Source organism: Hemiscyllium ocellatum, chromosome 13 (genome assembly GCF_020745735.1).
Source record: "Hemiscyllium ocellatum isolate sHemOce1 chromosome 13, sHemOce1.pat.X.cur, whole genome shotgun sequence".
Taxonomy (NCBI): domain Eukaryota; kingdom Metazoa; phylum Chordata; class Chondrichthyes; order Orectolobiformes; family Hemiscylliidae; genus Hemiscyllium; species Hemiscyllium ocellatum.
The window spans coordinates 59051512-59078416 of record NC_083413.1 but is presented as its reverse complement, the minus strand read 5'-3'; the positions used below and the strand labels follow the sequence as shown (position 1 = coordinate 59078416).

Sequence of the window (26905 nt, the reverse complement as noted above, 5' to 3'; positions counted from 1 at the left end):
TTAAACATGTAAATTTAATCTAAAATTTTCAATAATGCTGAAAGTTTAGAGAAATGAGACTCCCCATGCCATAGAAGTTGTTTGGCAATAATTAAGATTTTAAACGTCACTAAATGGGTATTTACATAATAGTGTGCGGAAACCACAACCTCTTCTGTTGCATTTAGTCTGTCCACAAAGTAAGGACAAAAATTTCATTTTCAATTTCAGGAGCAGGGCATCTCAGACAGCTGCTTGTTTTCTGCATCCAACTGGACATGTGTGATTGTGAAAGTCGTGGGCCAATCACTATGGTGAATAAAACTAGCTCGCGTGTTATTTCGACGCGAAAAGATCTCCTTCACCCTACCCCCACCCCAAATAAATGTTAGCAGTAAATGTGAAAGGAGCATGCTGCGGCAGGTTTTGTTGAAATACCTACAGATGTGCCAAATTGGGAAGTTGCTGTCCCAATTCCTCGGCTCCTCCACAACGTGCGCTGTATGGAACCTCACCAGAAGAATGACAATTGAAGGACATGGAACACAGAAAGTCGCTGCACATATTCAGTAGATCTTTATTAAACTGGTCAGGGGAAAAATGAGATTCTCTCAATTCTAATTAAATATTCTTAAAGCATGTTTTAAGCTTTAACTGCTGCTAAACATTGTGATGTTTCACAAATGTAGAATCTTACCCGTTCGGATTTGGAAATTTAAAAACTTTTTTTCGCTTTTGTTTTTCATAATCCCATCTTAACTTCCCTCTTTTTTTTGTTTCACTCAAACTCTCCCCGTTTGGGGAGGGGGAGGGGTTGCGATGCAATATTGTATATTCCGTTTCACTGAGTTGCTCTTAAACAATTCTCAAGAGTCCCGGTCATTAAAGCAGTAAATGGTTATTTTCTCTGTTCGCAGCAGCCCGGCTCACGCTGTAGAGGGCGCCACGAACGATCGAGTGCACAAGCCCATCCAAAGTATAGGTGGAAGTACAACAGTCACGAGCGGGAACTGCCAAATCCGCCCCCCCCCCTCCCCCCCCCCATCAACCGTGCCTGTCAATGTTGCTCGGCTTGGTAGTCTCCGATGAACAGCTATTGGAAACTGTCGTGTATTGTATCACAATTGAGATGTGACTTTTAAATGAAGAAGCGTGTCAATACAGTTCACCAAACTGGCGGGACTCGAGTCTCAGACCCTTCATTGAGGATGGTAAGTGATGATATGTCAGTGGTAAATTTGAGAGCTCAGTCATTGCCATAGGACCGCAGTGGTCAGTTCCAATCATTTGCATTTATAGTATTGATCAGTGATGGAGTGCCTGTACTTATTCGAATTGGACCAACTGCGCTGCCGACATCAACTCACTTCCGTGACATTGGCAATTTGGGGAAAGCGACTGTTATTCAAAGTATATTAAAGCGCCTGTAAGCATATAGGTCAAACCGCAGTATGTTTGTCTGCAGTGTGTTACATTTGTGTCATGCTTGGCTTATACAGCACAACGATGCACTTGGGAGAAAGATTTACATATCTCACGCAGACACCCGTGACGCTATGAATGCAAATTACTGACTCCAATCTTACAGTTCCAGAAACAAATACACAATAGGTTGGTGGGGGGAAAAAACTGCACTAAAATGGCGAGCCGAACATCTTTAAGGGGAAAAAAAAAGAACATTAATGTTCTTCTTTCTATAAGCTTTTTGATGGTATATTGCAAGATCAAAGTGGGCAAACGCCAGTTTGAGTGTGATTACAAGCCGCGTACAGTAGGCAGCCGGAAGATGTAGTACATGCAAAATTGAATGTTACCCTGGTGGTCCCAAAGCATTCAAGTCTTTCCCACGATGTAAGTCAGAGTACACTGTGAGTTAGGTTCAAAATTTCAGTATTTTTAAAAGAGGACGTTGGAGTGTTGATGCTGAAAAACATAGGGGTTCCGGGTGTGTGGTTTCCTGTGCGTTAAAAATGCTGAGTTTGATAAGAATGTTTTAAAGGAAAGTCGGAAATATAACTGAAATGTCCTTTGAAAAAAATGTAACCAGAACGTTAACACTGATTCTGATTTCTTTTCGTAGTATGGATTTATTAACACATGTTTGAAGTCTTTGATTATAGAAAAATTCGGAGAAGAAACATGGGAGAAACTGAGGTAATTTCTAGCATTTTCCCTCATTCATAAGAGTGACTGGAGCAGTGAATATCCGCGCACATGGGAACGGGAATAAACTCAGGTTCCCTCGGCAGGTATTAGGGCTCAGACATGGACTCAGCATTAGACCCCAATGCAGAATCAAGGCTCGTTATAGACATCTTTACACTACAACATTTTTAAATGAAATATCAGTCCACATCAACAGAATCAATGAAACAGTCTATGTTCACCAGATTTCTGGTTATGGTTTATGAGCGTGTACTTATAATTTACAGTTACGATTTCTAAATGGACCAGCTCTACATGTACATGTAATCGCTTAAATCGATTAGACTCTTATTTATGGTCGACATGTTTAAATTGTAGGTTGTGCTTACATTTATTAGATCCAATGGATGATTTACCTTGTTTTAAAGACATAGCATCCGCTCCCCATTGTAAAACAAAACTTCAAAATAAATCTATTTGGTACATTGGGTTTTCACATTGATATAAATGTTTGATGGGAGGAGATTAATAAATTAAGGTAATTCTGTTTTTGGTTTAATTGATTATTGTTTAAAGGCATGTGCAACAGTGATTTACTATATTTGGGCGAGATTCTCGCCGCAGCCTGGTGTTTGCATACTGTGCAGAAAGCAGCTGGGAAGGTTACAATTTAAAGCACCAGCTGGCGGCGCTCTTCAATGGCTTGGCAACTGCACAACCAAGTGCCTAGTGTCAACATTTAAAATACAATAACAAATATGGGAGATTGATCTATCTTCATAAGCATTTACAGCGATTTAATACGATTTCTTGTTTTAAAGCAAATATGAATATTTCAACAGAATCGCTGCTGAAGTCCCAGACACTTTTATGACATTTAAGGTATATGCGGATGATAACACAATGCGACTGGTGGAAGAAGCATGCAAGTTGTTAGGTGGGTTTTCATGTTATTATTATCAGTACTAATACATTGCATTTCTAATTTCGTTGTTGCATTCAAATTATTACTGTATGTAACCCACCATTTGCAGACCTTGTTCCTAAAATCTAGAGATCTCAGTGCTGAGAGTACAGCCTCTGGTCTCATTCAAGGTTTGTAATGTACCCAAGAGTTCCACTTGAGCTCAGGAGCATTTAAGGTCTGTAATTTGGCACTGCAAAGGATTTATAAGCAGTCAGAAGTACTGAGACTGCACTAGAGCACTGAGGTTGGACTGTGTTTTGATTAACATTCTTATCCTCACAATCTATTTTCATTCTATAAAGTCTCTCATTCACACTAAAAATGCAAGATTGTTAAAATTAGTTTAGTTTAGCTTTTTTCTTAGTCTCCTTTAATTTCTCTCTTGGTCCAATACTCCTTTCCCTCATTCTACTTTTCTTGCTGTATCTGACTTGACATTAAATTCACACATTCTAATTTAATTTTCCTTCTCATGCCTTGTATGCTAATTTCACAAAATTTCGACCTTATTGGTGAAGCAGATATTAAGTTGCTTTCACCTGTTCTGGAGATCTCTCTTCAACAACTTCTCGCCTCCAACCCTGCACAGCCCACTTCTACCTTCTTCCCAAAATCCACAAACAGGAAAGACCCATTGTTTCAGTCCGTTCTTACTCTAATAAGTTTACTTCTTCTTAGCTTTACTCTTATTTTATCTCCTCTCATTCAGTCTCTTTACATTTATATTTGTGATTCTTCCAATGCCTTTATACCACTGCCACAATTTCCAGCTTCCAAGCTTTGACTGCTTCATCATCACCTTGGATGTGCAATTCTTCAAAACATCCAATCCCCGCTTCTTCCTTTAAAGGAGTTCTGAACTGTCTTCAATCCCCCTACCCTCCTTCAGCTGCCTGAGCTCACTCTCACTTTGAACAAAATCTCTCATCTAATTTTCTCCACATCATAGTTGTGGTCATAGTTACCCACAACAGTCCCAGTAATGCCTGTTTCCTTGTGGGGTGTATTCCTTGGTTCAGAACTACTTGGTCTCCTCCAACATGTTTCTCTACAGTACGTTGATGACAACATTGGTGTGCTTCCTTCTCTTGTACAGAAGTGGAAAAGTTAAACAATTCTGCTTCCAATTTCCACCCTTCCCTGACCATCACCTGACCCTTCCCATCCTTTTCTCTCCGTTTCCATTTCTGGTTGACCACCAATATTCATGACAAACTCATTGACATTTTTTTTATTCGGTGATTACTCAGGTTAAGTATAATTGTCCTCCATAAGATCATCTATTTGTGGGTCTTCAGATGGCTGAACAGGCTGATCCAGGATCCACAGATTCTATTGCAGAGTGGGCAATGGTGGGCAGTAATGTGGTTGGAGGTGGTGGTGGTTGGGCCTTCCTGATTTTCTGTCTCTCCTTGTGTAAGAGTTGCTTCTGTCCCACAGTGAGATGAAAATCTTTTCTATGGTGCATGGCTCCTTGCTGGATCATGTTTCTCCAGTGGTTCCGGTTTATAGCCATGTCCTTCCACCTGTTGATGTTGATCTGGAATTTCTTGAGGTTGGACCAGATGTTATCTCTGAAGCATTTCTTTTGGCCACCAGGGGGAATGAGGACCTTCCTTTAGCTGGGAGTACATGATCTGTTTTGGGAGGCATGAGTTAGGCATCAGGATATCATGGGTGGTCCATAAGAGTTGCTTTTGAATTATGGTGGTGTTGGTACTGGCTATGTTGGCCTCCTCCAAGACACTGGTGTTAGTGTTCATGCCTTCCCAGGTGACCTGCAGCATTTTTCATAGGGATCTGTGGAGGTGTTGTTTCAGTGCTTTAAGGTGTCCACTGTAGGTAGTTCACTTTTCAGCTCCATACAGCAGTGTGGGAAGGACAACTGGCTTTGTAGACCAGAAATTTGTACTGGACCTGGTCATGATCTTGAAAAACCCTTCTTCCAAGTTGGACATAGGCTCCAGTGGCACAGCTCAGACAGTTGACATCTCAAGTATTGTGACTCCCCTTGCTCATACGACATAGGCTCCAGTGGCACAGCTCAGACAGTTGACATCTACAAGTATTGTGACTACCCTTGCTCATACCCTTGCTCTTGTAGGGATTGTATTCCATTCTCCTGGTTTCTCTGTCTCCATCACATCTGTTTCAGTGCTACGTCCATCCACAGGAGTGCCTGACTTGTCTTCCTTTTTCCTCAGTTTGGGATTCTGCCTCATTGTGGTAGACAGGGCTATCTCTTGTCCAACTATCTCACACATTTGTTCCCTCACATCTTCCTCTTCCTCCCAGATTAGTGATAGGTTTTATCCCCTTGTAGTCACTTTACCCCCAAGCAGCCTGCAGATTTAAAGGAGCATCTGATGTCACCATTAAACATATCTTCCTCTTCCCTCCACTGTCAGCACTGTGCAGAGAATGTTCTCTTCTTGATACCCTGGTCCATCACTCCTTTATGCCATTGTCACCTTCCCATGCAACCTCAGAAGGTGCAACAGTTGCCCTTTCACTTGCTTTATCCTCACTGTCAAATATTTCAAACACACCTTCCAGATGAATCAGTGTTTACTCGTAGTTTGTTCAATCTAGTTTGCTATATTTACTGCTCACAATGTGTTCCCCACTACATTGGCGAAACCAGATGCAGACGGGGTAACTTCTTTGTAGAATGCCTCCGCTCTGTCCTTAATAGTGACCCCAATCTTCCAGTTGCTTGCCATCTCAATGCACTATCTTGCTTTCATGCGGATGTTTCCATCTCAGTTCTGGACACTGCAGCATTCCAGTGTAGTCCTGTGCAAGCCGGAGTACTTTACTTGTTTTCACCTTAGACATTTTACAGCCTTCAGGACTCAACATGAGGTTCAACAACTTCACAGAATAAAGACTATCATCTATTTTTATTGTACCCTTTAGCCCCACAGTGCCACACAACCACTTTGATCTCAGCAAAATCGACTTACTGTCCACTAATGACACCTACTGTTAATACCTATTTTGCATTCGTATTGTTGCTGTCCTCCCAATAGCGCTTTCTTTGGTTATGGGTCTGGGCATCCCCGCCATCTGATCCACTGTTCCCTGATCTCCCTTTGTCAATCACCATTTTCCAGCCTAATTCAGTTCTGAACAAGAGTCAAATTGGACTCAAAACTCTCTCTCCACAGATGTTCCCAGACCTGCTGAGTTTCTCCAGCACTTTCTCTTTTTTATTTCAAATCTCCAGCAAAAAAATGTCAATGAGTTTGTCATGAATATTGGTGGTCAACCAGAAATGGAAACAGAGAGAAAAGGATGGGAAGGGTCAGGTGATGGTCAGGGAAGGGTGGAAATTGGAAGCAGAATTGTTCACTTTTAATTAAATTGTGTGCCTGATTCACTCACAACACAGATACCTGGTTTTCCAGTTTGCAATGTTGTCAGCTTATACTGTCAACAGTGTGCCAGGCAAAAGTTGTAAAAACCTAAATGTGCTGGTCAGGTACATTGAACAATGCCATTTACATAAACCACAGGAAATTAAACAGTGAAAGCATGATGAGTCAAGTCCGGATAACCCAAATGTCCATTTGTGACAAAATTGTCAATCATACCTGTAAGCAGAATAAGAAATCCAACAGAAAGATGTTCATTATTAACTGACATTCTGGACTGGTGACTCCAGATTAGCTGAATTTGTACATAAATTCATGTGACCATGCCTAACAATTGAAGGGAGTTGATCTACACTAGAGTGCGAAATGACAGACAAGTGCAGCATGGCTGCAAGATGATCTTGACCACATCCTGAATGAGTATGCGACAAGACACATTTTGAATGAGGTTGAAGCCGAATAATATTGATTTTTTTTACCAACCTGCTCTTTAATTTTTAAAGATGAAACATGTAATGGGGGAAAACAAAGCAAAAAATATTTAATTGCCATGGGCTGCATCAATATGGGTGGTACAGACATAGATGGCTGCAGTTTCTTGTGAGAGGATAGTTCAAGAAAACATATTACTTTGTGAATGATAACACACTATCAATGCATTATGAGGCTAACAAAACCACATGGATGACTTCCAGCATTTTTGAGACATCACTCAGGAAAGTGGACCACTGTATCAATGGAAGTAAAGGGAGATTCTCACCTTATTGACTCTGAAAATTTTGATGATTACCACCCGCTTACCTGTGTATTCTCCTAGCTGAAGCCACAAAGACTGAAAAGATGCTCTATAATCCCACCCTGCAGCACAGACAAGGAAACCATAATTGACTGCATTGATAACATAGTGGACAATATCATACCCTACCAAAGACAACATGCCAAGCAGAAAATGATTAATGCATTTTTCCAGCAATAATTACCAATGTTAATCAATGGCTTTTACTGTACAACATCAGGCCATTGTAAGGTGTGAACAAATTGAAAAATAAAGATCCCTTTCATGTATTTACTGCTTCACTATGATTGTTTCCATTCATAGAGCACATTTGTAGGAAAATCAAATTTGCTTGACATGAATTTGTTACCAGTCTTCCTGCCATTCGAATTTTGTGATTTCACACAATCACAGTATTGTTATGGAGCAGAAGGAGACCATTTAGCTGATTCTGTCTACACTGACTCTCTGAATGATGATTCTGACTTAGCACCATTATCTTGTCTTTCCTCCATATCACTGCGTGTTGTTTCTATTTAACTAATCATGTAATTCCCTCTTGAATGATTCAATTGAAGTTGCCTCTTCTGTATTTCTGGGAAATGGATTTCAGACTCAAACTTGCTGTTTTGAAAAGTTTTTGCACATTGCATTTGTTTCTTTCCAATTCATTTCTCAGTAGTGTCCACTTGTTCCTGATCCTTTTATGAGTGGGAGCAGTTCCTTCCTATCAACTCTATCTGGACACCGCATGGCTTTGAAAACTTTGATCAAATCTTTGCTTAGCCTTCTCTTCTCCAACTTCCCCAAACTATCTTCATAACTGTAATTTCTGATGGCTGGAACCAGTTTGGGCACATCTTCTGTACACTTTCCTATGCATTCACATCCTTCCTCATGTGTGGCCCAGAACTGTATACAATTTTCCAGCTGTTTCTAACAAGTAAATTATACAGCTTTGGCATAGCTTTCTTGCTCCATATCCATATTACTAAAGCACATGATATACTGTATACTTTATTGATTAGTCTCTCATCTATCCTGACCTCTTTAATGAATTATGTGCATGAACACCCAGGACTCTCTGCTTCTGCACACCCTTTAAAGCAGAACTCTCTATTTTATCTTGTCTCTCCGTGTTCTTTGCATCACCATACACTTCCAGCATTGAACTTCACCTGATGTTTATCTTCCCACTTCAAAAATGTATTTATGTCCTTAAAATCTCTTGTTATAGTTTACCCCCGATTCTTCCAAATTTTGTATCATCCACAACTTGGAAATTGACTCCTGCACATTATGACATAGATGATTAATGTAATTCAGAAAAAGCAAGGGTCCCATTATTAATGGCTGAGGATTCGACTGCAAATTATCTTCCAGGCTGAAAAATATCAATTAAACTTTACCCTGTTTCCTGTTACTCAGCTAATTTTGTATCCACATTGCTTCTAACTCTTGTATTCCATGAACTACAATTTTGCCCACAGATCTTTATACATCCCTCTCTTGAATGCCTTTGGAAATCCATATTCATCATATTGACTGCATTACTCTGATCAAACCTCTTTGTTGCCTCTTAAAAAAACTCTAGCAAGTCAATTAAACACAATTTTCCCTTAAGGATTCCTACTGACACTTCCTAATCAACCCAAATTTTTCCATATGACTATTAATTCTATCCTTATTATTGTTTCTGGAAGTTTCCCACCAGTGAAGTTAAACTGAATGTAATTGCTGAGCTTAACCTTACAAATGTTCTTGAATGAAGTTGTAATGTTTGCAAATCTCCAGTCTTCCACACCTCCCCTGAGTTTTAGGAAGAATGAAAGATTATAGATGATGCAATTTCCATTCTCTCTACCTTCAATATTCTCAGATGCATCTCAACTGATCCTGGTGCTTTGTCAACTTTAAGCACTGATACTTTATCAATGAAATCCTCCTTATCAATTCAGTACATTAGTGAAAGCTAATAAAGAAACTTGCAGTGAACAGTAGTTTAAAAATCAAAGACATTGTCTAAACGTTTCACATTACTGAATTATTGTCAAACCTAAAACATCCATTTTTCATTCATAAATTGCTCTTTGACAATCTCTTTTTGTACAACTATTGATGATACTGTCCTCAGCCACCTTACCCCTTCCCTATTAGGCTTCCTTTTTGAACAACTAACTCTTGCTGCCCCTCTCCAGTTTACAAAACCTTTTCACAGGTCATGCTTCTGACTAACCTTTTATTCGCCTTTTGAAACTCTCCCAGCATGTTCTTTAAAAAGAAAGTTCCTTTATTTTGCTCATTCACCCACCTCACACATTGAGTAAATGCCTTTAGACATTTTCAGCATGAAAGTTACTATGTAAAACTAAGTTGTTGCTGGAAGTCTGCAATTGTTCAATCCAGGTAATATGTTTTTCTTGTGACCTCCAGATGTGGAGCCAGCTATGGTGTTACAACAATTTGGAGAGTATTTTTTTGAGTTTTGCAAGAGATCTGGTTATGATCACATGCTTCGTACTCTGGGAGGTAACCTGATGGAGTTCATTGAGAACCTTGATGCATTACACAGTTACCTGTCATTATCCTATAAGGTAAGTTCAAATTAGTTTGCTGAGAGTCAAGGGTTCTGTTGAATAATCTAAAATGTTTTATATTATCTTAAGTCGTTACTTTATCAGAATTTTAACAACCTATATTTAGCTGTAGATTCAGCTTTGCATTTAAGAATAATAGTAAACATTGGCACTGCATGAGTAGATGCATTTGCAAACAAGCACTAAAATATCAGTAACATTGTGAATGCAATTTCTATTCCTATGTACAATTAATTTTTATGTTAGAATGCCCCTAAAGGCATTAGATTTGAATATCCACTATGCTTATAATTACCACAATGCAGCCTATATACTCTCTCATTGCTCTGAAAGTATGGGGAGGAAGCTAGTGTATCTTTGTATAAATGGGTTCCAAGGTGATATGCTGGATTCATGGATCGATTACAGTGCCTATAGAGACCAGCACCTCTACTGAGTCCATGTTGGCTGTCTGCAGATCAGTTTATGCTGGCCAATAGAAGACTGGAACCAAATAAATATTCTTTTCCAGATTCAACTATTTTATAACTCAGGTGGGCAGATTCTGTATATCCTAGCGAACTATTAATTAGTGCTTAACTAGTGTGGATTACTGTTTGGAATTAGGAGGTGGGGAAGGAAAAACTAATTGAAGAGCTGTGACTTTTCACCCTTGGCTGTACATAATGTTGTAATGCAATATTTTAATAATTGGGATGATACTTGCAAAACAAAAAACATGAACCAAAAATAAAAAGCAGAAAAGTTTGAGAAGGCTCAGCATTGATGGGTAGCATTAATCCAATAAGAAACAGTTAAAATTTCAGGTTGGTAATCTTATATCAGAACTGGGAGAAGTTAGAAATGGCTGGGGTATTGGGGAAAGGCACATAAAGAAAATCCATGACAGAGAAGATAACAGGAGATGTAGATGACTAAAGTGTTGACCTGACAGGAGCCAAGGGAATTGTGATGCAGTAGCAAAATAGGCAAAAGGTATGTCCGAGTGTTCCCCAACAGGGTGTTCCCCAATCCAAATGTTCCCCAACAGAAAACCCTGGATGAATCAGGACATACAGAACCTGCTAAAAACCAGGTGTGATCAGGAGACCCACTCAAATATAAGGAATCCAAGTATGATCTTTGCAGAGCCATTAAGACAGCCAAGGACCAATACCGATCCAAACTAGAGACCCCGACAGACACCCGGTGACTATGGCAATGACTGAATGACATCACAAGCTCTAAAAACAGACAGTGCATGATAGGTGATGACACCTTCCTCCCATATCATCTCAACACTTTCTACGTTCGCTTTGAACAGAATTTCAGCGGTGAGGTAACACCTATTCTGACAAGTCTTGACAAACCTATCCCAGCAATCACTGCATCAGAGGTCAGATCAGTTTTCCTTCATGTGAATCCATGGAAAGCAATTAGACCAGATGGAGTACCAGGCCATGCACTCAGAACATACACAGATCAACTGACAGAGGTCTTCTTCGACATCTACAACCTTTCCCTGCAGCAGGCCACTGTCTCTGCCTGTTCAAGAAGGTCGACACCATCCCTGTGCCTAAGAAGGCTCATGCAGCATGTCTCAATGACTACCACACAGTGGCCCGAACTTCAGTGGTCATGAAATGCTTTGAAAGGCTGGTCATGGCGTTAATCAACTCCACCCTCCCCACTACTCTTGATCCACTCCAATTTGCCTATTGGACCATCAATTCATGTCAGATGCCATATCACTTGCCCTTCACTCCTCCCTAGAATATCTTGACATCAAGAACAGCTACGTAAGAATCCTACTCATTGACTACAGTTCAGCCTTCAACACTATTATCCACCTGAGAGTGATTACTAAACTTAGTGATCTCGGATGAAGGCCCACTCTTTTCAACTGGATCCTCAGTTTCCTGACCCACAGGCCACAATCGGTGAAGATTAGGGACAATATTTCATCCTCACTAACATTCAACACTGGAGCCCCCAGGGATGTGTACTCAGCCCCCTACTGTGCTCACTGTATACCCATGAGTGCAGACTAATGCCACCTACAAATTTGCTGATGACACCACCATAGTCGGTCAAATCTCAGATGGCAATGAAACAGACTACAGACGGGAGGTGGAAGACCTGGAAAAATGATGCACTGAGAACAACCGGCAAAACCAGGGAACTTATTAGTGACTTTCGGTGGGATGTTATTCATGGCCCTCTACACATTAACAGCACAGAGGTGGAACGAGTGGAGAGTGTCAAGCTCCTGGGAATGGTCATCCACAACAAGCTTTCTTGGACTCTTCATGTAGACATACTGGTTGCAAAGGCCCAACAATGTCTCTTCTTCCTCAGGTAGCTGAGGAAATTTGGCATGATAGTGAATACCCTTGCCAACTTTTATAGGTGCTCCATGGAGAGCATTCTGATTGGTTGTATGACTACCTGGTATGGCAACTGCACCATTCAAGATCGGAGATGGTTACAGAGAGTGGTGAACTCAGCCCGGACAATCACAAAGGCCAACCTCCCATCTATAGAATCCACCTACCAGGCCCGCTGTCAAGGAAAGGTTGCCAGCATTCTCAAAGATCCATCCCACCCTGGCAATGTTTTTCTATAACCTCTACCATCGGGGAGAAGGTACAGAAGCCTGAACATATGCACCAGCCAGTTTCGGAACGGTTTCTACCCCACTGTTGGTAGAATACTGAATGGACTCACAAACTCTTAACATTCGCCTGCACCTGTGTTTTTGTTTTTGCCGCCGTTTACCTATTATTTATTATCTATGCTATTTAACTCTGTGATCTGCCTGTATTGCTCGCAAGACAAAGCTTTTCACTGTGCCTCAGTATATGTGACAATAAATTCAATTCAATTCAACTCAATTCAATCGAGGTGATTCACTGGTCTCAGACAGTGGGAACAAGAAAAAAACTGGAATAGCCACTAAAAAAAGAAAATAATAGGAGGGACAGGGTTGGAGCAAAGGTTATGATCCAAAATTTTTGAACTCAGTATTATCTGTGGAAGACCATAAACTGTGTACTTGAATGATAAGGTGTTTTATTTGAAGTTACGTTGAGTATCACTGGAACAGTGCAGTGAGCTAAGAATGGACATGTCAGCATGAGAACAAGTTAGAGAATTAAAATGGCATCCCAGAGTCAAGCACGCAGACTATGCGAACCTGTTCTGGAATGCAGTCAACCAATCCGTGTCTTGTCTTCCACATTTAGAGGAGACAACATTTTGAACAGTGGATAGGATATACTACATTGAAAGAATTGATACCTACTCAACCTACCGACCACTATACCTACCTACCAACACATCCACCTACCTGTCTATCACTTCACCCCCCCCACCACATCACCCACCTGACTCATCACCCACCTGCCACATCACCTACTTGTCACATCACCCACCTGCCATTACACCCACCTGCCCCTTCACCCCCTGCCACTTCACCCACCTGCCACTTCACCCACCTGCCGCATCACCCACCTGCCGCATCACCCACCTACCACATCACCCTCCTGACACGTCATCCACCCACCACATCACAAACCTGCCACATCACCCCCCGTCATGTCACCCACCCACCACATCACTCACCTGTCACATCACCCCCTGCCACATCACCCACCTGCCACTTCACCCACCTGCCACTACACCCACCTGCCACTTCACCCACCTGCCACATCACCCACCTGCCACATCACCCACCTGCTACATCACCCACCTGTCACATCACCCACCTGTCACGTCACCCACCTGCTACACCACCCACCTGTCACATCACCCACCTGTCACATCACCCACCAGTCATGCCACCCACCTGTCACATCATCCACCTGCCACATCACCCCTGCCATATCACCCACCTGCTACATCACCCACTTGCCATATCACCCACTTGCCACATCACCCACCTGCCACATCACCCACCTGCTACATCACCCACCTGCTATATCACACACCTGTCACATCACCCACCCACCACATCACCCACGTATCACAACACCCACCTGCTACATCACCCACCTGTCACATCACTCACCTGCCACTTCACCCACCTGTCTCATCACCCACCTGCCACTTCACCCACCCGCCACATCACCCATCTGTCTCATCACCCACCTGCCAAATCACCCAGTTGCCACATCACCCACCTGCCACATCACCCCAGTGCCACTTCACCCCCTGCCACATCACCCACCTGTCTCATCACCCACCTGCCCAATCACCCACCTGTCACGTCATCCACCTGCCACTTCACCCACCTGCCACATCACCCACCTGTCACGTCACCCATCTGCCACTTCACGCACCCACCACATCACCCACCTGCCAGTTCACCCATCCACCACATGACCCACCTGTCTCGGCACCCACCTGTCACATCACCCACCTGCCACTTCACTCACCCACCACATCACCCACCTGCCACTTCACCCACCTGCCACTTCACCCCTGCCACATCACCCTCCCACCACATCACCCACCCATCATATCACCCACCTGCCACATCACCCACCTGCCACTTCACCCACCTGCCACTTCACCCACCTGCCACTTCATCCACCCACCAGATCACCCACCTGCCACATCACCCCCTGACACGTCACCCACCCACCACATCACTCACCTGCCGCATCACCCCCTGTCACGTCACCCACCTGCCACATTACCCACCTGCTACATCACCCACCTGCCACAGCACCTACCTGCCACTTCACACACCCACCACATCACCCACCTGCCACAGCACCTACCTGCCACTTCACACACCCACCACATCACCCACCTGCCACATCACCCACCCACCAGATCACCTACCTGCCACATCAGCCACCTGCTACATCACCCACCTGCCACATCACCTACCTGCCACTTCACCCACCTGCCACTTCAATCACCCACCACATCACTCACCTGCTACATCACCCACTCACCACATCACCCACCTGCTACATCACCCACCTGCTTCATCACCCACCCATCACATTACCCACCTGCTATATCACCCACCTTCTACATCACCCACGTGCCACATCACCCACCAACCACATCACCCACCTGCCACATTACCCACCTGCTACATTACCCACCTTCTACATCACCCACGTGCCACATCAGCCACCTGTCACATCACCCATGTGCCACATCACCCACCTGCCACATCACCCACCCATCACATCACCCACCTGCCACATCACCCACCTGCCTCTTCACCCACATGCCCCATCACCCACCTATTACATCACCCATCTGCCACATCACCCACCGTCACATCATCCACCTGCTCCCTCACCCACCTGCTCCCTCACCAATCTTCCACCTCAACATTTACCAGCTCACCGATTTGTCACCTCATCAAATTACCAACTGTCTCACTTTCTGCATCATCCACCTGTTTCTCCATCAACCTGCCACCTCACCACCTGCCACCTTACCCACCTACCACCTTACCAACCTACCATCTCACCTACCTAACACCGTATACACTGGTTACCTCGCCTACCAACAGCCTCCCCATCTAACACCTCAATCACACTCACCTTTTACCTCATCCACGCTTCACACATCCAATTAACTCACTCACTTATCCATTTTATCACCCTGCCTATTCACTCATTCATCCACTCACTCATGCACTATCAGTCACACAACACATTTTAATGCGCCATACAACAGCTGATGCCTAAAAAAGGATTGAGTTCTTTCTCTTCCCCAAGTCTATCTGCTCTAGAAGGACTCCCTGAATCCAGTGATGATTTATGCTCCTCAAATGGTTTAGCCAAGCTTAGCAAACAGCATATCATTTTACGCTTGGGAACTTTACAGCCTTCATTCAATATTACATATTACAATTATAAATCAGAATATTGCAACACAACCATTTATGTTTTTTTTTAATTGGACTCTCTTTAAGAGAAACTCTTCTGCCATCAATTTCTCTTGCTTTCCAACCTATCACAGACATTCCTTTTGTCTCTTTTCCCCAACACCCCTTCCTCAAAACCGATTCCAATTCTATCTCTTCCCAATTCTGATGAAAGATTATCAACCTGAACCATTAACTTTGTCTTTCCGCAGATGTTGCTGAGTTTGCTGAATACTTCTAGTTTTTTCAGTTTTTATTTCAGACTTTCAGCATATTCAGATTCCTTGTTACTGAAACTAACCAGTGCTCTTTACTGGTCAATGACATGGTTTCATTGGTAAAACTGTAGCAGTCTATCTGTGCATATTTGAGAATACTAAACCTCAGGTCTTTCTAACCAATATTGAAGTTCTGCAGAATTAGATTAGATTAGATTAGACTTACAGTGTGGAAACAGGCCCTTCGGCCCAACAAGTCCACACCGACCCGCTGAAGCGCAACCCACCCGTACCCCTACATTTACCCCTTACCTAACACTACGGGCAATTTAGCATGGCCAATTCACCTGACCCGCACATCTTTTGGACTGTGGGAGGAAACCGGAGCACCCGGAGGAAACCCACGCAGACACGGGGAGAACGTGCAAACTCCACACAGTCAGTCGCCTGAGTCGGGATTTGAACCCAGGTCTCAGGCACTGTGAGGCAGCAGTGCTAACCACTGTGCCACCGTGCCGCCCAAATTAGGTAGGTAAGATGTGGCTCTGTTAAAAATTTACGTATTGGGTAAAGAAATGTTATGTGGGTGTTTGCTCAGTAGCTTGGCTTGGATCATCCTAGACATGGCAATAAAATTTTACACATGCCATAGCTGACTGATCAAAAAACACCTGAGTGTTTTATATCCAACTGGATAAACACGATATTTCTTGTCATTTACTGAGTTTAAGGGGAAAATATTTGATGCAGCCCTCCACTCTATGTACTGCAAGTCCATATGACACCCCCATACACAATTTCCCATCATATGGTAACAAGAAGCAGTGTGTTAAAACTTTGTCCCAAAATGTAAGTAAAACAAAGCATTTTTACAAAAAGGTCTTAATTGGTTAACTAAACAAAAGCTATCTTAAAAGCCAAATTGTTATTACCTTTAGTAAGATGGATGGACTGATTATAGTATTATATTAACCAATGCAATCCAACCAAAGGTTCAATTTTAGTATTTTATTCACATTATGCAGGAGATGAATGCACCATCTTTCAGGGTGGAAAAAAACGAAGACAATTCTATGCTACTGCACTATTATTCTGACAGGAGAGGACTGTGTCACATTGTCCCTGGTAAGAATGCTCAGATAAGATTCATTTTATAACTTTTGTACTTTTAGATATTTGTAATCCCTAAGCACAGTGAGAGGTATTGGCAGAGGACAGAAAACAGTAAGCATTGTGCCATTGTTGCCAATGGGAGTTAGGGGCAAATCAGGAAATTACAGGTCTGCCAACTTAACATTGCTAGTAGACAGATGATCAGAAGAAATTCTGAGTGATTATATAAATTGCCATTAAATAAGAACATGGTTTAGCTGAAGGCAGTGAGCATGGATTATGATGAAACATGATTGAAAGTTTTGGGATAGTAAATAGAAGTGTCAATGAGGATAGTATGCTTCATATCGCTTTTAACAAAGGCCCTCCATTATAGACTAGCTAGAAACATAAGTGTCTATGGGATTCAAGGACAAGTGGCATGTTAGATCCAAAATTGGCTCAGAGGATGGAAGCAAAGGCTGTTAGTAGTCAGATGTTTTTGTGCCTGGAAGACTGTTTCCCAAGTAGTTATGCTGAACTCATTTGGAGATCTTGTTCATGTTGTATGACAAAAGATTTAGATATAAATATAAGGGGATTTATTAAGTATTTTGCAGATGATGAAAATGTTGCTTGCATGTTGATAACATAAAAGAATTCTGAACACTGCAAGGAAAATATCAATTGATTAGTCAGGTGGGCAGTAAACTGGCAAATGGAATTCAATCTGATAAAATCTTGGGTGTGTCATTTTTGGAGGGCAAACAATTTATACTTATATTAATATGGACAAATTTGGTGACCGGAATTGTACCTAGTACTCTATTTGTGACCTAACAAGTATTTTATACAGTTTCAACATAGAATAAAGGATCTATGTTTCAACTAATAAACAAAGTATACCTTATGCTTTTTAAACCATTTATTTACCTGACCTACTACCTGAAGGGATGTGTGGCCATACCTTCCAGGTCCCCTCTGTTCCTGTACTTCTCAGTATATTACTGTTTATTATAAATTCCCTTGTCTTGGTATGATATTCACATTCATATAACATTGTTAATTCAATAGTATATCAGTATGCTGTGGTTATGCTGTTAAGTCACCTTATTGTTGATATGAAATGCTTTTGATTTATACTCACGCAAAATCTCAGTACAATTAATGGAAACTATTTGTTCCGTGTATTTCATCCTTTCATTTACAACTGTAATACTGTATATAATGCAAGAAGATTCTTCAGGGCATTGTATTAGTTGCTTCTCTGTGAAATGTTTCCTTAATATATTCGTGATTAATAATCATTAATTAATTTGAAGCAAAGCTCAAAGTTGTGACCTCCTTTCAAGGCTCAGGTTTTTCTCACCTTTGCTCTTAAAGCAATCCCATCTCATTAAGGATGACACCAATAGATTTTCTCTATCATATGTGTTGTGTTTGTGTCCACTGATACTATCTGAGATGCTTTGGGTAGATTCACTGCTACCAATTCTTAATGGTATTTGTCTAAGTTGCTGATATCACATGGTGAAGTATATCAATAAGAAGTCTATTGCTGAATCTTTATAAATTGTTTAAGTTCATTATATTGTAGTTGATAACTCATTGCATTACATCTGAGTTACATAGTAATCTCTTGTGAGAGTTCAGGCTAGACTTAAGGATAAATAAACATTACAATAAACAACATAGAACCAAACGGTTAGATTGGTCTTTCAACTTAGAACAACTGGTACTGAGAGCTGGTTAGCTTCTACCTGGAGAAGTTCTTTGTACTTTGTTGGATAGAGCATACCTCAAGATATCAGCCAACACTTTGCAGGTACGAACAGCCTATTCAATACTCTAAGCCACATTCAGTGTCAATATGATTGGTAATTCGAATTGAATGAAGCTTTGAATGGTGCACTCTGATCAAAGCACTATGCAGCTTTAGTATGGTAACTTTGAAAATGTGGAGAAAGTGAGGACTGCAAATGCTGGAGAAGAGGCAAAAGGTGTGGTGCTGGAAAGTTGATGTTTCGAGCAAAGGTCTTCATCGAAACGTCCGCCCTCCTGATCCTCGGATGCTGCCTGACAAGCTGTGTTTTTCCCAGCACTACACCTTTTAACTTTAAGAATGTGCTGGATCATGCTGGCAGTGTAGCTGGACATTCAGTTTGTCTTTGTAGTGTTCTTGATTTTCATGAAGCAATGAATTGGGGGCAAGGTCATCATCGAGTTTCTGCATTTCTAGATCCCTATCTGCTTTTCCTTCATGAGTAGTATCAAACTAACTAAACAAATATTTGCCCCGTTTATTTTTTTCCCAATGCCAAGATTTGCACTTAATTTTATCAGTCATGATTATTCACATTTGTAAATATGTGCCTGTTTTTCATGGTCATCGCTGACCTTGAAGAAAGCTGTCCAGAAGGATTTAATACTCTATGTGGCATGAATTGCTCCTTCTGTAATATTTGTTTGAATCTGGCTGCAAATCAGAGCGGGGTGGGTGGTGGAGGGGGCTCTAGCTGGAGACTAAACAGAGTAAGCACCCAATCTTATTGTTGTCACAAACAGCAAATCAGGAAGTGGAATGTCATGATTAGTTTTTACTTTTAAATACATTTTACAAAAAGTAAAATGGAGGCGATCTTACATACTCACAGGATTAAGGCAGAGTCTTAAATATCACAAACGAACTCAAAAGATAAGAAAGAGTATTATCCTGTTCCTGAGGTGAGAGGACCAGGATGAAAAGACATATGGCTTTGCCAGGATAGCCATCTTCCTGATAATGCAAGGTCTCTGTTGATTGCATGCATGTGGCTCTACAGCATAGAACGTCTCTCCCCTTCTCCATTTGAGGATCTGGGGTGGAGAGTGCTGCATCTATGACTGCAGTTCCTGGCAATCATAGATTGCGTAAGTTCACTGGGCGCCAGGCCACGTGTCATTTTTGTGACCTGGAGGAAATGGTTTTTCATATATACATAGACTGTTTCTGTTTGCAGCCTCTTGTTTTTTTTTGAAGGACCTGCTCCTTAAATTTTGATTGCGCTTCAGTCCCACTCTCTTGATCTACAAGCACCCAGTGCAGGGCAAGGTGGACAAGTCGGGGGGTGGGGGGTAGGGGGTGGGGGGGGTGGGGGGGGAACCTTCTTGTGGGTTGCTCCTCGGCCTGGTCAAGGTGGCAATCACCAGGTCCAGGTAGCAGGCCAAGGAGGGGCTCATTGTCCCTGACTGTCTGCCCCTCTTTCGCAGTTACATCCATGCTCGATGTCCCTGGAGAGGGAGCATGCAGTTCTCACTGGCACATAGCAGCCTTTAGAGTCCGATGGGCACCACAGGAACTGGGTTGCTTTATCCATTTTGCTTCAACAATGTTATTTTACTTTAGTAAGTTTATGCTTCATTCTATAAGTTTCTGTTTGACTGTTAATTTGTGTTTTATTTCAATACAGTGCTCCAGCTGTGACTCATTATTTTTTCAACTTTCTGTTTTAATAAAAAAGTTAAGGAGGCTTTAGTCTGTGCTGCCCCTGTCCCGGGAGTGTTTGATGGGGATGGTGTTACGGAAATTTTCTTTCAGTTTAAAAGATTCATGGGAGCTTTGCTTTCCAGTTACTTATAGTTTAAAAGTAGAGAGAACTTTGCTCTGTACCTCATCCTGTGCTGTCCCTATCCTATGAGTGTTTAATGTGGACAGTGTTGAGGGAGCTCTACTCAAAAGAAAGGCTGTTTTACTTTCAAGTTAAAAAAATGTAGAGGGACCTTTTCTCTGTATCTAACCCAATGCCTGTTCTGGGAGTGTTTAATGGGTACAGTGTGGAGAAAGGCTTACTTTGTATATAACCCTGCGCTGTCCTGTCCTGGAAGTGCTTATTGGACACAGAATCAAGGGGGCATGACTAACAGTTTTTAAAAAAGTAAAAGGTACTTTATTTTCAGTTTACAGGAGTAGACTATCAATGGGGAGAACTTCAGATCTAGAGGAACACCCCCTCCAAAGTGCATATAGTGTCCAACCACACCAAAACCAAGTAAATCCCCAATACTCTGCCAGCAGTATGTGGCTTTATCCTACAATAATCCATTTACCAACCATTTTTGTTCCTCCAAGATGCAATCCAGATGGTTGCCCAGTGTCAAGAGCAACGTGCTTTGGACAAAGCTCATGATTCCATTCCATTCCATTCCATCAAGTCACAATTTAGGGTCAGAAGGTCTTTAATGAAAGTTATGGAGTCACTGGCAACTCTATGTGTAAATGGACACAGCAAGAGGAACCTCTTTGGAGGCTTCTGATTAATTATAATAACTATCTGCACTCCCAACATAGAAATATCATTATACCTGTGAGCAGCTCAAATGGGAATTCATGAAATCTTTCACATGCCCCAGCCCAACCAGAGGACTCCTTCTTCGTATGAGAATATTGACTTATCACATTGGTCACATTGACAAAATTTTTTGAAGTCTGAGTACCTCTGTTAGGGTCCAACTAGGAAAACACCTTATTTGTTGACAGCTTTTAGAGTACCTCATCTACGGTCAATGTTGGAGCGGCATTCTCTAAACACTGACTTGTTCACTGGTCTCATGTTGATACATTGTCTTATGTATCCATTTGGCTTGAGTGCGATGATTTCCAATTTATTACCACCTGATATACTGAACTTTCTATTCTTTCTCAATGTTTCAAGGATTACTGCCACCTTGCCCTCTGGAGGATCTAAGCTTGTTCACTTGGTTTCAGTTTCGTCCAGCATTCTCTGAAACTGAATTGTCTGCATACAAGTTCATTGATTGGAATTTGGGAAGGGCTAGTTAGCTCAGTTGGCTGCATGGCTGGTTTGTGGTGCTGGAGGATGCTAACAGCATAGAATCAATTCTAACACTGTCTGAGGTCACCACAAAGGTCCTGCCTCCTCAACCTTGCCCCTTGCCTGAGACACGATGACCCTCAGGTCAAATTCACTACAACCCATCTCTCTAATGAGAAGTGGACCCATGATCTCTGGGACTGTAGTGACTACAATTGCAATTGACCTCAGAAGAGGCTATGGCTGAGTGATAATATCATTAGACTATTGACCCAGGCAGCATTTTGGAGACCTAGGTTCAAATCCCAACATGGTAAATTATAGAATTTGAATTCAATAAAAACCTGGAATTAAGATTCTGATGATGATTGTGGAATATTTTTCGATTGTTAGGAAAACCCTATCTGGTGCCCTTGAGGGAAGGAAACTGCCATCCTTACCTACTCTGGCCCACAGGTGACTCCAGACCCACAGCAATGTGGTTGCCTCTTAACTGCTGTCTAGGTGATTAGGGATGGCCCAACCAGTGATGCTCCCATCCAGTAAATGAATTTAAAAAACCCTCCTCAGATTCAATCTAAGTCACGACTCTCAAGCTTTTCACCAAGATTAATACATCTTTTTGACTGTCAACTTTGTACAAGTTAATAATACAATCATCTCTATAACTAGGCTAAGTTGAGGTTTGATGCAATTTAGTGACAAATTACAGAACAGTTTCTGTCTGATTCATCTGCTGGAAAGACATTTTGCTGGAGTGTTTCATTTTAATCCACTACACGAAGATTACTTTATCCAACCACAGCTTTGTCATAACCATCCCATTCTACTGCTCTGTCAATTGTTGTGAATGTCTCTCATCAACGCCACAGTATCACAGAGTATCAATATCCCCTGATGTGCTTGCTGCACTTCTGCTGCCCCATCAGGTCACAGGCATTTGCCATCTACATAGGCATTGAATTCCTCCAATCACACAACCCATTGCATGCTCACTTGGCTCGCTTTGTAGCAACTAGATTTACACCCCTAAAACTAGAAAATGCTAATCCATCAATACTTCAAAGGTTCAGCATCCTAATTCAATATTGTCAGTTTTTAAAATAAAGACACTCAATGAGACTGAGGTTTATCTTGGTTAACTGGGTGTTAACAGTCACATTGCCTTGTCAGATGCAGCCTTCGAAATTGTGCTATCTGACCTTCAACACATAGTCAGTATGTAGCACATGGTATCCCTTATAGTCCCTAATCGGAATATCATATTGTGTCTAACATCTGAGTTTAAATGATGAAAGACTATCATTGTGACAGTGGGTGGTCTGCAGCTGCATAAGTGAAGGGGTACATGGGGTTTGGATTTGCAGAGGTGGATATGGATTCCTAAATCTCGGATGGATGATAGGGGATCGGTGTGATTGAAACCTTGATATCAGGATGAGTTTTTCAATGGTGGACTGGCTCTGAGAGATTAGGTAGGGAGGGAGGGTGTATTGTGGTTGGAAAATGTTGTGGTGGGAAGGCCTAATTGGACAACCTGCTTTCTGTGAGCATGTTGATTGCCAATGCCTGATCATACCTCTGTTAAAGGCAGTTTGTGGTTGAGTGTAAAATTTTGGAGTTTGAAATCTTTAAATTTTAGCATCCAACCTGATGTGAAGAAGACTTGAGCATTCACTCGATCTCCCTGCAGACCTGCTGAGTTGTTAGACTTCGGGGGTTTATGACCACATAAATACGTAAATAAACGATTTGCACATGGAGGATCTGTAAGCTCTTCGGGTGGCCTTCCCATCCTCCTTCTGCCTGTCATATATGTGATGTAGATGAAACATAAGGTGAATCCCGTATACCCTCATCACCCTCAATCCATAGGATGGCATTGAGTAGCCATTTGCAAGGAATTTTCAGATAGTTTAACAAGTATTAAGAAGCAGCAATTATACATACAGTTGATTATTTAGACAAAGGAAGGAAATATATGACCTGTGACATGCAAATACTTTACAAGCCCAAAGTTGTTCTTTAGAATTGTGAGGCAGAAGTGACGGACACCTATAGTTTGGAGTAGTGGGGTATTCGTCCCTATGGCTTTGCTTCTTTCATCATGTCTTTGATGATAATACTCTTTATTCTTCCCTTCATCAAATGTAGGGAAACTCATGGTCTTCTCCCAAGAAGATGATGTCTCATGACCCTGGCTCTTCTCTTCTTCACTTCCCCCTTCCCCCATTTCATATGCCTTTTGTGGGGGTTGTCAATCTATTTTATGTCAAACATTTGTCTGAATTATTTCGGGCAAAGGCCATGGAGAGCTACTGATGATGTCAGGATGACCATTATCCCCTTGCCACCTGTGTTGCCATTCTTTCTACAATCAAAATGTCTTGTTTTCCCAAATATTGCACTGATATTAAGGAACATATGGTGCCCAATAAATTTTTGATGTAATTTCAATGGAATGTTGCAAATTTGGTAATCCGGGTGATTCTTGTGATCATTCCTGTATTTTATGTTCTTATATACTAGAAACTTGTTTAAGTTTGGAAGAGGCTAGTTGCTATTGTAACAGCAATTAAATAATACCTCATGCAATATAGGAAATATGAAACAAATTTGGCTTTAAAGCAACCCCAATTTCCAGCAGAGGTACATACAGCCAACATGAATTCTTGTTGCAAATTCTATCACCCCACAAATGTGTTGTTGTCAAGGAGAAGAATTTTAGTGGTTTCCCCATCCAACGATTTGCACATGGAGGATCTGTAAGCTCTTCGGGTGGCCTTCCCATCCTCCTTCTGCCTGTCATATATGTAATGTAGATGAAACATAAGGTGAATCCCGTATACCCTCATCACCCTCAATCCATAGGATGGCATTGAGTAGTCAATTGGCCTCAAGGTCAGTTTTCCATCCAGACTGAATTTTGAATCTGGCATGAGGAGTTTAGGGGCATGGATGAATCTGAAGTCCAGTTAGTTGTCCTGCCTGGGCATATAGTGCTTAGGTGAAGAGGAGTTGTCTCCTGCAAAGGCCTTTCCAAATTGGACTCCTCCCCGAAGTTTGGCACAATGGGTGCTTGGAACCCCACTCAGGCATTTCAGTCAAGACACTGTGCCTCCCCCTCTCCCAACATCCCTGGCACCTCTCTGACGTGGGACTTCTACCTGACTAAAGGATGGAATTCCTGTCTTCAGCCAATTAACACTCCATGGAGCATTTAATGGGAGAGGGATATCTCCAACCCCAGTGGCAAGATGGGAAACTCCACCCCCACAAAACTCTTCTATTCAATAATGTATTTACGCCCTACATTTTGGGCCATTCAATATCTAAGAGTGTGACATTTGTTCATCATTTTAAACACTTTTATCTAATTATGAAGGGAAGATTTCTGTCTCAGTGATGACCATAACATTAGTTTAATTAATTCTCCGGGTTGCAGGCAGACTTCCCTTCTGATTATGGGCAAGAAAAAAAGAATCAAATGAGGTGCTTTTTAAAAAATAGGATGCTACCACTGCAGGTCTCTTTTTTTTGCTAGAAATTCCTGTTTGATTGAATGCATCCCAGAAACATTTGGGGAATAGTCATCTTGGGATGTAGAGGAAAACAGTCAAGTGTGGATTGGCAACCTGTTTGCATTTCCCATAATTTTCTTTACATTGACTCGTTTTGTTTTACTTTCCAAGACAAATTGGTGCTTTTTAGGTTTAACTCTCCACTCCACTGCACTACCTTTTGTACTGATAAAGCTAGGAAATCAATTAATTGATGAGGATAACATTCATGCCTTTGTGTCCCTCTTGATTAAAAGCAGTATGTGCAGAAATCTTGATTGCTGTCAAATTACAGATATGGTTTGAAGTTAAAGGAAACATTCACTTATGATTGTGTGCAGTAAGCTGTTCAATGCTTTTGGCTATAGTTTGGGAAAACAGATTGATAATATCCTGCACACGTTAAGATGTTATCTGCACTTGACCTTTAGGAGACAGATTTTCAACTTGTCAATCCAAGTGAAAACTGGCTTGTGCTGATTGACAGCCTATCGCACTTGGTTTTCATTTGCATTGACTTCAAGTTGTAAATCTAATCAGTGCAGTTGATATTTGAAGTTCTCACAATGCAAAAATGAATACAGGTGCTTCAGCTTCACTTTGGCAGTAAGTAGGAAAAATATACTGTAAAGTTCCCTTGTTAAAACAAAGCAATTATAAACAAATTTATAAGGAAGGTCTGCATTCAAAATTTGATGATAATGTTAAAATAATAAACCAAGTTGGGGAAACTGCTGCAAAATATTTGTAATGAAAGCCAAGTGATATTGCTGTTAAGGTTGTTAATCATTTTTAAATAAAGGAGATTTGCATGAACAAGCAACAATACTTTGAGTCCTTGAAATTACATGGTGCAAATATATTATGTTGTGCAATTTGTTTGTCTATTATAGTAATAGAGGGAGTTAAAATAAATGAGTTAATGCATCTGTTCAATCATCAGACAAATCAATTGCATATGAATGTGTTATTTGCATTCTAATTTTAAGCGCCAAATGTTCCAATAAGCGTTAATACTTTGGAATTTCATGAGAGCAGGAGAAAGAAGGTGGTGGTGCAATGCTGAAAAAATGATTAAGAGAAAAAATAGTGATAACCTTCTTGACATTTTATTTTCTATTGAGTCCATATAGCTTCTGGCAAACAAAAATCAACCATTGCTCAAATAACTTATTGATAAAAGCATTCCATACTAAGTGAAATAATAGGTACAAACACTTTGAATATATTTCAATTAACCTCATTGCTACTATTTGATGTTTCATACAAAGGGTTTTGATTTCAAAGCAAAAATTAAGATTAGATTAGACTTAGACTTACAGTGTGGAAACAGGCCCTTCGGCCCAACAAGTCCACACCGACCCGCCGAAGCGAAACCCACCCATGCCCCTACATTACCCCTTACCTAACACTACAGGCAATTTAGCATGGCCAATTCACCTGACCCGCACATCTTTGGACTGTGGGAGGAAACCGGAGCACCCGGAGGAAACCCACGCAGACACGGGG

At 41.5% G+C, this 26905-nt stretch overlaps 1 protein-coding gene across 3 annotated transcripts in view; it reads left to right on the top strand.

Annotated features, from left to right (window-relative positions):
* The first annotated feature begins 1070 nt into the window (after positions 1–1070).
* Positions 1071–26905, top strand: part of LOC132821563 (guanylate cyclase soluble subunit beta-2-like) — a 67828-nt gene continuing 41993 nt past the window's right edge. Inside the window, exons 1-5 of one of the 3 annotated variants that reach the window (XM_060834213.1) lie at positions 1071–1190; positions 2087–2133; positions 2967–3061; positions 9677–9837; positions 16959–17058. In XM_060834213.1, the coding sequence (XP_060690196.1) occupies positions 1122–1190; positions 2087–2133; positions 2967–3061; positions 9677–9837; positions 16959–17058 (472 nt within the window). In that variant the 5' untranslated portion in view covers positions 1071–1121. Of the gene's footprint in view, positions 1191–1739; positions 1831–2059; positions 2134–2966; positions 3062–9676; positions 9838–16958; positions 17059–26905 lie in introns of those variants that run through there. The other 2 variants (XM_060834212.1, XM_060834214.1) reach the window with 2 other exon arrangements.